Genomic DNA, 14,994 nt, shown 5'->3' on the forward strand with positions numbered 1-14,994 from the left:
TTTTTGTCAGGTTCTCACATTTCATCTTTTGTCATATAAAACTGACACACATGTTGAATTTCAAATTGTGGACTCGAAGACATTCCCTGATATGACTGATTCACAATTAAAAATGGCATTTCAAAAAAGAAGAAGAAGAATACAGTCTAGCGCGAGGAAGTGGGGGGGGGGGGCTGCTCTATCCAAAATTGGTTAATAGATCAAAGTATGGAATATCCATGTGTTATTAGAAGATAACTGAGAAAGTGCATTTACTTTCATTATATTGTATGTATGATGGGCCTTGTCCTTGAAAACATTAAACTTATACTGTACCGTGTTGCTTAGCGGACGGTATGTATAGCCTAAAAAGTGAAGTGTTTCTATAGCTTTTTTCATACTAATCAAGAAAACTAACCGTTACTGAAAGAGAACTGATAGTCAGGAATGGTCACATGTCATATCAACCAATCAGATACAGGTATCATAATAACATATACAAATGGGTTGACGAATTAGTAAGCAAGTAGATGAGTGAAGAAAAGTAGCTATCACGTGGCTTTTTTTCTATAGAACTTGGCCAAGTTACCTTTAATAACAATAAAGTATCCTTCAAAAAGGCTGGAACCGGCCTTTGATTTGAATTTTGTTAGTTATTATGAAACTCAAGGCTTAAAGGCAACTCTGCATAATTTACAGTCAATATGAAAACAGTTTACTGCAAAGCAGAATATTGGATACGGTACCGTATCCAGCAAGAGGTTGCTTCAACCCTTAACACCTTTTAAGAACACAATAGTAATGAATTGAGTTTTGAGATACAGCTGAACACAGAAAATGACAAGCCCGTTAGCATTTATGTCAAGGGCACTTGAAGAGGGTTTGGGATGTTAAAATTCATTGTGTACGATGGGTTAATATTCATAGAACTTGGTCAAATCATGTATTACGAAATACACATTAGTACACATCTGACGATATGTTTACTATTACTCCGATTGTTGCTATGGACTGATTTTGCAGAAATGTAAATTTTCGGTACGTTGGTTGTGGAGTCCCTATTTCTATTTGAACTAGTTTATGCTCCATTATGTATATTTTAAATTAAACTGAGCCCTACATACGTCCTGTATACTTATATATTCCAACGAATTATATTATATTGTATAATATTATATTAATTTAGCGGCTTCAGAAGTCAGTAACTATATATAAAATTTAAAAAAAAAACAGCCGTTTTATTCGGGTTGAGAATTGAATGTTTATGATCAGTCGCGGTAATAGTAACACTTTAAAGTAACATTTAGGTTCACCGCTAACCACTTTAACTTCACAACCCTCAAGAGTTTGGCTACTCATTGGGAATACCTCTCAAATTTGATAGCTTTTCAAAGACTTATTAACATAATTATCTCTCTCTTACTAACGTGGTACTTCTTTAGTATAAGCTTTCATATTACATCAGTGCTTAGAAAGCAGTTGCAGTAAAGTTGTCTTACCGTTTATTGGTTGATTGGTACATTATTGAGTGATATTACCTTGTCCATTGTGTAAGCATCGTCAAAAAAACCACTTTAAGCTAGGCTTTTTACCATTAATGGACTAACAACTAACCCGGTTTGGATAGTACTATGTTTTAAATTACCCGCTTGGGTGACCTATATCAAGATGATAAAATCTACCAAATATAGAATTATCATAATACTGTATATCGATTCCGATTGGGATGTAACTTTTAATGTGCATTGATCTTTTTATCTGCTATCGCAAGGTCAGGTTTAAAATGGGCGATCAAAAATGTTTATAATTTAAAAAAAAAAAAAATAACTTCAGAAGAGCATGAAGTCCAGGTTATTTGAACGTTGTTTTTACTCTTTCCATAAAACAATGAAAATGTCGTGTACACATGTAGTATGATATGTAAAGATATGGCCAGGAACATTCCTGAGCATAAACAAATACCTTATAAATTTATAAACTGATTGAATCTTTTGTTCTCCATTTTTGTTCTCCATTTTTGTTCTCCATTTTTGTTCTCCATTTTTGTTCTCCATTTTTGTTTATTTTGTTTTTGTTCAGGACATATATATATTATGATATTATGACACGTTTTCTTTGTTAACAGTGAAGGTAATATTTTTACACTGCTTATATTGGTGTGGTGAGTGAGGAATTTGTAGTCAGGTCAAGATCGTGTGACAATTTGTGAAGGTTAAATTCAGATTTCCCGGTAAACTATTAAATACCGTCTTGTAAGGGATGTATAAGATTCTAAAATACTTTAAATAAATGATATATATAAATATATATAACCAGTAGACCAAGCGGACATTTTAAAGGAGTATCAACTGTTGAAAGTGTGAAAAAAAGTGTAAGCTGGAAAATTTACAGCATTGTGTGGACTGAAAATGCAAGAGTGCATTTTGAACACAATTTAAAAAATCGAATAGACTTACTTAGTAGCAAGGCGCTCACTTCAAGCAAACAAAAAAGCATTTCGGTTATGATTAATAGGTTATTTGATTATTAATATTTTCCGCCTTTTTCAGACTATCATAATATTGAAAATATACCGTTCTCTAGACGGCAAAAGCAGGGAAGTATGAATAAATACAGTTTAGAACGTTTTCAAGGACTGAAAAGTTCCGATGATAGGGAGGAAGGTCGACAGGTTGCTGTCGTCAGCAGGACAGGTGATGGGAGCAGTTCAACAGCCAACACCATCCTCGGGAGAGAAGATTTTATTGTTAGCTGTTCTTCGAAATCTGCAACAAAATGGATTTCTGGTGCAAAGTGTGAATACAAAAACCGTGAGATCGCAGTAGTAGATACACCAAGTGTCGATAGCAACACTCAACAGAAATCTATCGCAGAACAGGAACTCGCACGTTTACCGTTCTTGCTACGCCAGGGAATCCACTGTATCATCATTTGCATCAGCACAGGCAAACCAAGGTATACGAATGAGATCGAAGAAATGTTGAAGCTTATTAAGGTATGTTATCATTGTTATGTGTAAATAACTGATATAAGCATAATTTTTTGCAGTGAGTGCGCTTGTGCGCTACAATATTGGCATTACTTGCCAAGTGAACGATACCTACACGAATGGACGTTGAAACTCACAATTTCATATAGTCTCTGTACATTTGCACATTTAGAGGCTATAGCTGCGTAGCCAACTTATACTGAGCCTTTCACGGCGCTTACAAGCGCCCTTGCTTTATAGGACACCTGCATGACTATACTCCCTGGTGTGTAATCCGCCCAAAAAATAACTCTATGAACAACCGAGAAGTGCGATGCACTCGCACTTCAATACTGCGTATTTGAAGGTAAATGCAGTTCTAGTTGTATGATGTTTTCTTTTCACTATGAATACACTATTGCTTCAATTATTTGAGTTGTATGCTTGAAGTGTTAGTGTTACTTTAAGGGTGCAATTAATCAACCACATAAATAATAGTGTTTGTAAGTAGTAGTTGCTTTAAATGCCGTAAAACAAATACATTGACGTAGTCAGTACTCCAAAGCTAAACAAGAAACACGTTTTTTTAAATTTTTTTTATCTTGCATCAAGTTTCAACGTTGAATGGATTTGAATGCCCTGTGATGCTACGGAGTAATGAAGGTTGTACGGCGAATGTCTTCAACCTCAAAATCCGCAAAGGATTTAACTCTATCAAAATACCCGAAGAGAATTTAAACCTTGTAATGTAGAATATTTTGATTTGGCTGTTTCTCATTTAGTTTTCTACTTTTATACTGTAAAAATATGTGCTTATCACCCATTTTTATGTACACATGTATTTTCACAGATGGAAGGTGGTGACGATATCTTTCATTATTGCATACTTGTTTGCACTAATGCAGAAATTGAGCTTCAGGAGTTCTCACTGGATGATTTTCTTAACGAAATGAGGAAAGACAACCACTTTGGAAGTTTTTTGGATAAGATAGATGAAAGAGTGGTTGCTGTGAATAATAAGACTAAATCACCAGAGGAAAAGGAGAGAAACAGAGAAGCTATCATCGCATTGGTTGACAAAGTAGTTGAAGAAAACAGGAAACACGGCAGAGCAGAAACATGCAGCAATGAATTATTCAAGCAGGCAGATAAATTACACAAAACTTTAGTAAACAAGTACAGATGTCATCCTACGATTGTGAATGCTGTAATAGAAGCCACGATAAAACTCACAAATTCAATTTTGAGGCCGAACCAAAATAAGTTTATGTCAGAAGTAAAAACTATTCTTCGGAAAAATGAATTTTGTAAATTCGACCAGAAAACACAGAAATTCATATTCACAAATGATGGCAAATGCATCGAAGTTTCCTATGATACATTCGAACAAGAAATAAACCGTATTTTTAGTGAAACAAGAGACAACATGTCAATTCTCATTCAATTCTTACCAGCTGGTATTGGTAATAGGTCAGTTTTTACCGCTATCAAATGTATAACAATATGTTTTGCGTGTGCAGCTGTTTACTTAATCTGTAAACATACACCGTTTATTTCTACAAGTTACCATACTATTCTTTCTGTAACTTCATTCGTAAATACTCAAATTACAAACTTTATTATCTCACCCATAGAGTTATGTGTCGATCGATTATTGTACTTTTATCGATGATTGTGCAAACATTAGTGAGACTTGGTTGGAGGTGGGGTATCATAGGGTTATCACAATAACATGTGGTCGGCACGATTAAAATATGCACCCAAGCCGAAAAGGTGTGAGCTTATATTTGTTCTTAACGTGTAGCATATTATGCATTTATATGCCAGGGTGTTATAACACACTAACACGTGTTATGTTTTGGGAGCATGCGAGAGCTAGATATGTTAAAGATACAATACAGTAAATCGTAGTGGTATTATAGATTAGTAATGGTTGGACGACTGGTAAACGAAGACTACTCGCGTAGGCTAGTATCACCCATTTTTCAGCCCTTCCAAGGTGTGGGTGGGGGTGGCGGGGAATTGTAGGCGAGTGTCACCATTTTTCAGCCCTTCTAAATGGGGGGGGGCTCGGAGGAATTGTAGGCTAGTATCACCAATTTTCAGCCCTTCTAATGTGGGGGAGGGGGTCGAGGGAGTTGTAGGCTAGTATCACCCATTTTTCAGCCCTTCTAAGGTGGTGGATGGTACGTGATTATTATTTTTTTTTTAACACTGGCCGCAATAAAATGTGCCTCTAGCATAACACGTGTTATCATGTTATAACACAGATGCATATAAATGCGCAATATATTCAAGTCGAAAACGCTATTATAAGCAACTGTACAATTCGGTTCGGCTGAAATATGTCTGTACATGGGATACAGTTTCACTGTGAATTATAGTTAGCCAAATCCGACAAAATTATATATATTACCATCCTCTAATGTCTTATATCACCTAAGTTGACCTGTCAGATCAAAGGAAAAATATTCATTGTAGTCAACAACTTTGCCAAAGTTGCTCACGTACTAATAATGACAAATCACCCCCCCCCCCCCTCCCCGTTTCCCAATCTAAAATAAATAAAAACCCGCTGGTTAAAAACGGTTATTTAATATAATATTTAATATATATATATATATATATATATATATATAGATATATATATATATATATATATATATCTAATATAATATAATATAATAGATGTGCAAAATTGGATTTTCTGGCTTAATTATAGGGATTTCAACATTGTTCATAAAACTACCGCTATAGCTATTTTATGAAAATCAAGAAGAAAATGTAACGGGAAAGTATTCCGATTAATTACCTTTACATATCCGGAATGCATTAACATATAGTGGTTTCCATCTGTTTTGTGGATTCGATTGGTAAAATAACCCATTCAAGCCCTTCTTGAATGCAAAAACAAACAAAATAAGTCAACTGTGACTCCTTCGTTCACTTTCTCCGTACCTATGTTTAAAGGAAGGAAGTTAGTGTTGTGGAGTAGGAAGCTTTTAAAAAATGATGGAAAGGGGTGGAAACTGGTGCTCAGTGGGGGTTCTCACCAAGTATAGTTTTCATTTGTAGATACTAACGTGGCCTTACTGTTACATGGTAAATGCCAATATTTCAAAAGGTTTGCATTTTCCGCAAAGCTTCAACTTTATCTGGTAACCTCGCCTTTTTGCTAGAAATGTTAGTTTTTGCTCAAAGTTCTTTTCTCAAAAAATCAACAAGTACTTTGTCCACATTGCCACCAATAATTGCAAAAAAAAATATTTTCTTTTAATCTCAATATTTGGCTATTTCATCTCAAAACTTCGATTTCTTCGAATTATTTTTACTTTTCTTACGTTTCTATAAAAATTCAAAATATCGGTATCAGTAGTGGAAATTTTGATATAAAGGAGCATCATTTCATTTGTTTATTTGGATTTACGACTGTTTATTTCAAAATTTCGTCTATTTTCTATACACTTCGACTGGAAGCTATTTAAATCAACCTGTCGTCCCTTTATCTCAAAATATTTTGGCGTTTTATAAGAAATTTCTGTTCTTTTCTTCTTGAAATAGTGACTTTTAATCTAACAAGTTTCAAAACATCATCACAATTACCACTATTTCATATCACAATTTTCATACTTTCATAGGCTGTACTACGTAAGTTAGGGTACACAAGGCAACTGAAGGTAACGAAAGTTTCACATATATAAATATATCCAAAGATACTTCAGACGTGTCCACGAAATTTTGGTACGGTATACATTTATGAAAGAGACATATTAAATAACGTAGAATTGGTTAAATACGTGTAAAGGCTGGTACAAGCTGCTCTATTATTCTAATATTTCCGATAATTTCAGGAAAGCAATCAACTTTTAATGTCAACAATTAATCCAATGATAATGCCACTTCATATATCACGCACTTTATGTTGAAGCCAGAATGCGTATGAATTTTGAATCTGCAACCGTATGTCCGATTTAATTTATACCTGGTATTGTGGTTTAACTGCATAGTATGTAGTATGTACATGTTCTCAACAATAACCACAACATGAATCAATGTCAAACTTTTGAGGTAGACGCCCCGTGATGAGTAGATTGATTTGGGATACATATTATGAATATTGAATAAAGTAGAATTTGGTTCATACTAGTATGGTGATGTTGGTACCTAATAAGCACATTTTCATGTCTCTAAATTTATTTCACTAATATTCATCAAACTGCAAGAAATGGCAGTTAAACACAAAACAAGAACCAAATTTTCCACGTTTCTTATTATTGGCTTATTAGGTTTGTCACACTACATATTAATCAGTGAACATAAGATTTTCAATCAGATTTCCTTAAAAAAGTTTGTGCAGTTAGCTTTATACAAGTACTTAGATAATTCAATGTAAGTATCAAGATATATGCTTAGTACATGATGAAATTTGACCTTATTACTATTCATGCATGTTTCTGTTTTTATACTGCGCCACTAAATAGACTTTGTCAACATGATAACTGATTCCGGGTACTATCCTTTATTTGTTGCCGCATTATTCAAAATGTCATCCCTCTTAAGTTTGATGAGCACAAGTTCATGAATATTATCATGTACGGCTTACCACACGACGAAATGTTTAGGCATCGAAAGCACTAAACGTTTTCGTTCTCTGGTTGAATATAAACAAATGTTTGACAATTAACGAGCAAGTCGACCTCTTTACAACCCGTTGCCCTCCACCCCTCCGAAAATGTTGAAATCGAACGATTAATTTCAATCTCTTCTACATTTTGATAATCTTTGTCTGTCGGTACTGATCCAGGTTATTGAAGCAGTTGGACATAAAGGTCACAGGGGATAAAATCTAGTGCGGTGTTTCACCTTGAAAAATCTGTATCTGCTGATAGGTCATCCACCAAAAACACTCAATAAACATTTGTGAACAAGATTTCTGCTTAAGGTTTTTGTTATTACACAGCATGTCAATATTATATGACATGCACATGTTACATAAGAACAAAAGTACATGTTAGTCATCGAGTTATTTCAATTTTGTTTTGTATCGCCTCATGAAGCCTCTCCCAATAAAGAAAATTCAATAAAATATCCATTTTCTAATCTGATTGACATGATCATTTAGTTTAATTATTTATCTTATGAACAGTTGTGAGGGAGTACCCTTTGCGTGCTTGAAAATTACTGTTCTGTTGGCACGTTTAACACTGTAATACTTTATGAGAATAAATATAGATTACCAATGACTGAGTCGAGTTGCGATCACAGTTCACAAGAAAATCAGAATTATACTCGTCGTTTCCTAAAGCAGTTATGAATCAATGAGTAATGCAGTCAGCCGACTAACAAGTTATTCTCCCTTCCAATTTACATGGCTTGCACACTGTTCTGTGGATAGGAGAAAATCGTTAATCAGTATAAAATGAAGTGTTAAAACAACGTAACATATGGTTAGACCTGTCAGCAGATTCTACTGTGAAAATTGCTTTCTTTTAAAATGTGGACGAAATTATGAAAGAAACGTAGAGTAGTGTAGTTAGTCGAGTCAATCGTTATGTATAGGATTGTGTGTTTAGTATATTTATGAAATATACTTCTCAGTACAACACAATAGTAACACAAGTTAAGAAATTATAGAACAAATCATTTTTAACTGCTTAAATGGTACTCACCATTAGCAGGTACTGATAAAGCCATGAGAATCTGGTGAATTTCCTATCACACGGTATAAAATGAAGCTTCCCTAATACGATAAGTTTTCTATAGTCATTTATGAACAAAACAGACATCGACCATTATGTATGTATGTACACTAAGACAACGCCTTTGTCATTTAAGAAATGTTTGGTTGGAAGATGTCGCTCATGAATACCAGTATTTCAGGTACTGAAAATCCATGCATAATTCACAAACATACAACGAATGAAGGGTTTCATGTCAGATGTGAAAGGGTTCAGAGGGGAAGTCTGGCTGAGCTTGCTTACCACCACGGTTTTTCCTTTCCTTTGTTTTGTAGGTTCCAAATGTATAGCAAAGCAAAGAGGATGGACAAGCAAACAGGTAATTAACATCATCTTCTTCTTTTTATAATCATTCTCCTTCTTCTCCATTTACCTCCATAACTTTTTATTCCTTCTTAATTACAGAATGGGAAAGATGTCAACAATCACTGAATCATCTTAATTTACCCGCCATAATCTGCCTAACAGCTGGATACAATTTAAAGCATGACGAAATTGGAAAAATTGTAGATGCAACGAACCCTGGTCAAGTATTTATTGACTTACTAAAAAGCAACGGTTACATCAATCACAGTAATATAAACTCAATTACTGATGGATTTCAAAAGATGTCCCAAGAAGGGGATGTTTCTGTTATTAAGGACCAGCTTGATGCTCTACTGGGAATTGGCAATGAAGGTAGAAACCGTGCGTTTATCTAGTTTCTTGAATTTCGAAAATATGGTGAAAATGGTTCATAATCATTACATATAGCATTACTCTTGATACGATACATATGTTAACTACAGTTTCAATTAATTAGTGGGATGGTAGCCATTATTCCGTTGACCGGTAAAGCTGATGTGTGTTATAATTTCTTAATATGTGGTACATGTATGACCATTTGCTACTGAGAAGGATTTACAAACAGAAAATACAAAACACAAAATTTTAAATGTAATGATTGACTGGACTAATCAGACTACTCTAAAAGTTCCGCCAATAATTTTGTCCACAATTTAACAGAAAGTGAATGAAACTTTTATGAAAAGGATAAAATCAGCAATTTGAACTATCTTTACAATGCACGTGTACTAGTCAAACATAGAGACAGTTGTTTAGACCAGTCATTAGTTCAAATGGCCTTTGAGAAATGAATTCGTCTGTTAGTAATTTTTGCACAGTAGCATCTGCTGACAGCATGTGTAGCGTTGTTATAACACTTCAGTTTATACAGATAAAAAAATCTTAATTGTAGTACAAACTGATCAAGCAATTTACATTGGCTGAGATTATTGTAGTTTTAACAGTTTTATTCTCAATATTCCATATTCTACACAAGGTACTTGGCAAATATGATTTGTAAAAATACTTCAGAGCTGTTTCTTTGCATATCGTAATACATTAATGCGGAACTCTATTAATTCTTAAGTGGAGGTAATGTATCAACAACATATCAAATAGATTTAAATTCGATCTAACTTGACCCAACATGAACATTTACCACATTAAAATTGTAATATTTAGTACGGCTTATGGGCTACAATGTTGGTTCAACGAGTGTAAGCAGTAAGTATAACTTCGTATAACGCATTTAGTTAGTCCTAGATATTTAATAATTGACAGTTTTGAGAATGACAACATTGAATGACATAAATTTGGTATTTTGATTCCTTTAAGATGATTTCGAAACGAGAATGGCCAATTACACTTACCAACGTCCGTTAAGTACCGTCCGAGATTATGGAATTGTCCTCACAGGAAAGACTGGTTGTGGGAAGAGTTCTACTGGTAACTCCATTCTTGGAAGAAAAGCTTTTAAATCAGATGCATCTGCAAAATCTGTAACACCTGTAGCGTCTTATGCGACGTCTGAATATGGAGATCGTACCCTAGCAGTAGTAGACAAGCCCGGGGTACACGACAATGACAGATCCGATTCCATTGTACAGCAGGAAAACGCAAGAACTGCGTTTTTGCTCCGAGAAGGAGTGCACTGTTTTATCATTTGTATGAATGCAAGCGAGTCACGGGTCACGAAGGAAACAAAACAGTTTCTGGATGCAGTGAAGGTATTTCAATTAACACGATAACAAGTTTACTAAATTGCAGTACGGTTCAACTTATGATGGTTTAAAAATCTGGGAACTGTTTAGGATACGAAAAGAACACATTGTTTTGTTCATTTTTGAGAAGTTGTTAAATGATATTTTCAAGTAACTTTGGAATCATTACCTTATGCAGAATACATGTATGTTAGTATGTGCACCCTTGTGATCTTGCTTCGTTACTATGCAATTCAGCATTTATATTAATATCATTGCACCTGTCACTAGATTTTAAGGTTGGACTATCTGATAAATCGCAAACGGGGGGGGGGGGGGGGGGGAGCACCCTCATGTCACTCCGGAATCAATGTCATACATGATTGTCTTTTCCCACACTGGCTCAATTATAGAATCATTAGAAAATGATTACGTAACACAATGCATGCAGGTGATGAATAGCAATAGCGGTTTGTCTGTTATGTCTTTATTCTTGTCAAATGTTGAATTTACGAAAAGAAAACATATACCCAGTGGACTGTGTGAATGGAAAGCATAACCAATTGTCTTATATCTTACACTGTGTTAACATGGGATAACGCACTGACATCGCACTGGCACACTAACAAAAATCTCAAGGTTATTTTAGTCCCTCGGGATCTGATCACGGGTACATTGACATGCAGGGTGCATCCAGTGATCTGAAGAATCTTCGAAAAATCTCTGATGCACTTTACTAAAGAACAAGGGAGTACGGGGAACGTTCCCCTTCCCATGTTTTGTTCATATTGCACTAAACAAATTAAAACCTGCACTACACATGCACTACACATACTCTCTCTTATGACCTTACCCCAGGACGGGAAACAGACTACGTATGTGCTCTACCTCCTTATAATTCCCAATTGCTCCAAGGTCGTCCTATACATAGTTTGAATTGGGAAAAGCGCAGAAATTGGTTGGAGAATAGATAATAACTAGAAAAGAACTGTACATAAGTGATAATTTGATCAACTCAAAAAGGAAAGTATTCTGTTCCAAGCACTGTTACTATACTATCTAATTGATCCGGAAAAAATGGTTTCTTTTGTCACAACAGGGTTTTTATTATCACAACGGTCCACCAGTAGAAAAAGACGATACATTATTACTATGATAAGAGTTATTTTTGCTACTTAGAATAACAATAGCCTAACAATTGATGTGTTTTCTAATGTATCTTCCTTCTACAACCGGCTAAATGTGGTTTAAGAACTAAATTAACTTCATACCCATGAACGATTAAGAAACAAACTTTACTTATGCCCGATGTGGACCAAATCTAGACCAAGTCTAGAAACAACCAGCAACCATAATTCCTTAAAATATGGGTATTGGAATTAGCCCTTCATACAACAACGTCAGGTAGTGGTACCGGCTTTTACCAAAATCAAAACACTTTTTAAGATCACAGCGTTCGTATTTCTTGACTCATTTTCTGATGACGAGCGCGTTTTCTAATTCAAATACAGTGTAAGAATTATTTACTACATCCTTGAAGTATTTAAATGAATTATCTTAACGATGCACATAACATTTTATATGTCACATATTAAATACATCCTTTTCATCACAAGCTTTTCGGCATCTAACCTGTATTTTCATATTTATTTTTATTTACGTTTACATTTTTCTCTTCCAACGTGACATCAATTAATGACCTTATGTATGCATTGAAGGATTGATATGGGCTAGCATAACAGATGAAAGCTAAGAAATTTTCTAGAATGAATATGACACATTACAACAGCATATAATTTCATTCTACCATTAGTAATGACAACATTTTCATCATCTTTTGTCAGGTCAGTGGCCATGTCGATTTCTTTGACTACTGTATGCTGGTTTACACGAAACCTGAATCGGCGCTATGCGATATGTCACTTAACACATTTTTGGAGAAACAGAAGGAAAATGCGGATATGAAATCATTTCTAGGAAAAATTGGTGACAGGGTGCTGGCTGTAAACAACAAGGCCACAGATAAAAGAGAAAAGACACGAAACAAAGATGCCATCATTGCAATGGTGGACAAAGTGATCGAAAATAACATGATCAAGTGTCAGCCCATAGCTTTTACCAACGATACTTTTAAAAAAGCAAAGGAATTGCGTGAAAAAGTGGTTTCAGTGGTTAAGAGGGAAAATTGTCATCCATCCTTGGTGAATGCAGTGATCGAAACGGTTATATGGTTTTCAAAGTGGGGAACTATTGCAGAAGAGAAATTTGTAGAGAAGGTCATTGACATTCTCTGTAAAAGTGAACAATGTGAAAATGAGGGTACGAAATTGGTATTTAGAAACGATGATGAGGTTATCACTGTTCCTGTTGTCGATTGTGAAACACACATCAAGATGATATATAAAGAAATACAATTGAGTATTGGCAAATTGTATAAACTGTTGGGAACCATACTTAAATACAAAAAGACGTACGTTGTAACCTCAGGAGCATTGGCCACAGGAGCGGGCTTGTTAGCAGGTATGACCGGCATAGGTGCAGTGGGAGCTATACTGGGTGTTCCTGCCGTTATAGCGTATGGTATCGGGGGCAAAATGAGCTGATTTAACAATCAATCACTGTTGTTGATGCATGGTGGTAAGCATTAGGCTCAAAACATTTGCAAACGCAAGTGTTAGAGAAATATTTGCAAAGTGACCGTTGAAGAAAGAAACAGGACACTTTTTTTTTAAATCTTTTTTTTGTTTTACATATCTTCGTAGAATGATCAAAATGCTGACAATATGTACCCAGCATGGCTGTCTGATTATTTTGCCTGCAAGAATATTGAAATTTGTGAACGCAGCCTCCGAAATTGGTATAGTTTTGGTTGTATTTATAATGGAACGCACCTTTCTTGTAAGAGTAATTCAGAATAAAAACTTAGATTTGATGATAAACCTCAAGTTGGTACAACATTACGACATAACTTATGTCAATTGCAGCCAAGTGAATGAAAGCAACATTATGAATTCCATAATGTAGTACGCAACACAAAAAATGTATTAATGGCGTCAATCATCATATTCGGCTCATATATATAGCAAACCATAATCCGTATAAAAATATAAGCCAATGAAATTTGGGTAGGCTAAGTCAACACCTGACCTGTGTCTCCTTATAGTAATAGGCTTGCAGTTTACTTCTAATATATCTAATAATATGTGAATACAATTTGAACAGTATTGAATATTTTGCGCATATGTATTTGCTTATACTTTGCTATGTCTACTAAACAAGAGCCCATATGTACGGCTCTTTGTTAATTCTGAGGATTTTCGTTTTATTTCGTTGAGCCTTCTATAATTATATTCAAAATACGCCATTACTACAGTAAAATACAAATACAAAAATATCAATACACATTAATAAAAATGTTGTAGGCACTCTCCTTACCCAGCACGGTTTATATAATTCACTGTAATATATAGGTGATCTTATCTTAATATATATATATATATATATATATATATATATATATATATATATATATATATATATATATATAACATTCATTCCGAGAAAAACTGATGTATATACTTTTAATTCAATACAACGGGATGGAATGTGTAGTCATACTCTCAGCAACATTTCTTTATCTTTAAAAAGATGCTTGTCATGTAATAAAGATTTTTCATTGACGTTATCTTGAAGAGTACTTACGAAACAAAATATCAACATCATAGTAATAATTGTACATTAAAATATGTAAATATCCGAATGTCTAAATGCTCTGCTTAAAAGTGTAAACGAATTAACAGTTGGCATAATATCCTCTTAAAATAGAACACGTTCATATATATATATATATATATATATATATATATATATATATATATATATATATATATATATATATATATATATATATATATATATGTATATATATATATATATATGTATATATATATACATATACATTTTTTTTGGTGTTTAACGGAAGGTTTTTAGACCAAAACTCGTACGCCTCTAGTGAATTATAATACCTTGTCATATGGCTTGTCGTTTTGTGAGAATAAATTAAAAAAAATTTCGTATGGTGTAGAGTCATAATCAGATATCAAGTTTTCGCAGTTGCGCATAGGTGTTCTTTTGGTCGTTTATTTTTTAGATTTAATACATGTTGGTGAGCTACTGAAATATTTTGTCCTTTAAGCTGTATGGCGGCTTGTTTAATTGTAAAATGGTTGATAATTGGTTGATACATTAACTTCCAACAAATGTTCTCTAAATTTGTCAATTCTTG

At 34.2% G+C, this 14,994-nt stretch overlaps 1 protein-coding gene across 5 annotated transcripts in view; it reads left to right on the forward strand.

Annotated features, from left to right (window-relative positions):
• Nucleotides 1-14,555, forward strand: part of LOC139969483 (GTPase IMAP family member 8-like) — a 37,515-nt gene extending 22,960 nt beyond the window's left edge. For all 5 annotated transcript variants that reach the window (XM_071974511.1, XM_071974510.1, XM_071974512.1 and 2 more), the window contains 6 exons: nt 2,529-2,974; nt 3,798-4,417; nt 8,961-9,004; nt 9,091-9,363; nt 10,345-10,736; nt 12,554-14,555. In XM_071974511.1, coding sequence (XP_071830612.1) covers nt 2,582-2,974; nt 3,798-4,417; nt 8,961-9,004; nt 9,091-9,363; nt 10,345-10,736; nt 12,554-13,312 — 2,481 coding nt within the window. In that variant the 5' untranslated portion in view covers nt 2,529-2,581 and the 3' untranslated portion in view covers nt 13,313-14,555. The remainder of the gene's footprint in view (nt 1-2,528; nt 2,975-3,797; nt 4,418-8,960; nt 9,005-9,090; nt 9,364-10,344; nt 10,737-12,553) is intronic.
• Nucleotides 14,556-14,994: the final 439 nt, after the last annotated feature.

Source organism: Apostichopus japonicus, chromosome 7 (genome assembly GCF_037975245.1).
Source record: "Apostichopus japonicus isolate 1M-3 chromosome 7, ASM3797524v1, whole genome shotgun sequence".
Taxonomy (NCBI): domain Eukaryota; kingdom Metazoa; phylum Echinodermata; class Holothuroidea; order Aspidochirotida; family Stichopodidae; genus Apostichopus; species Apostichopus japonicus.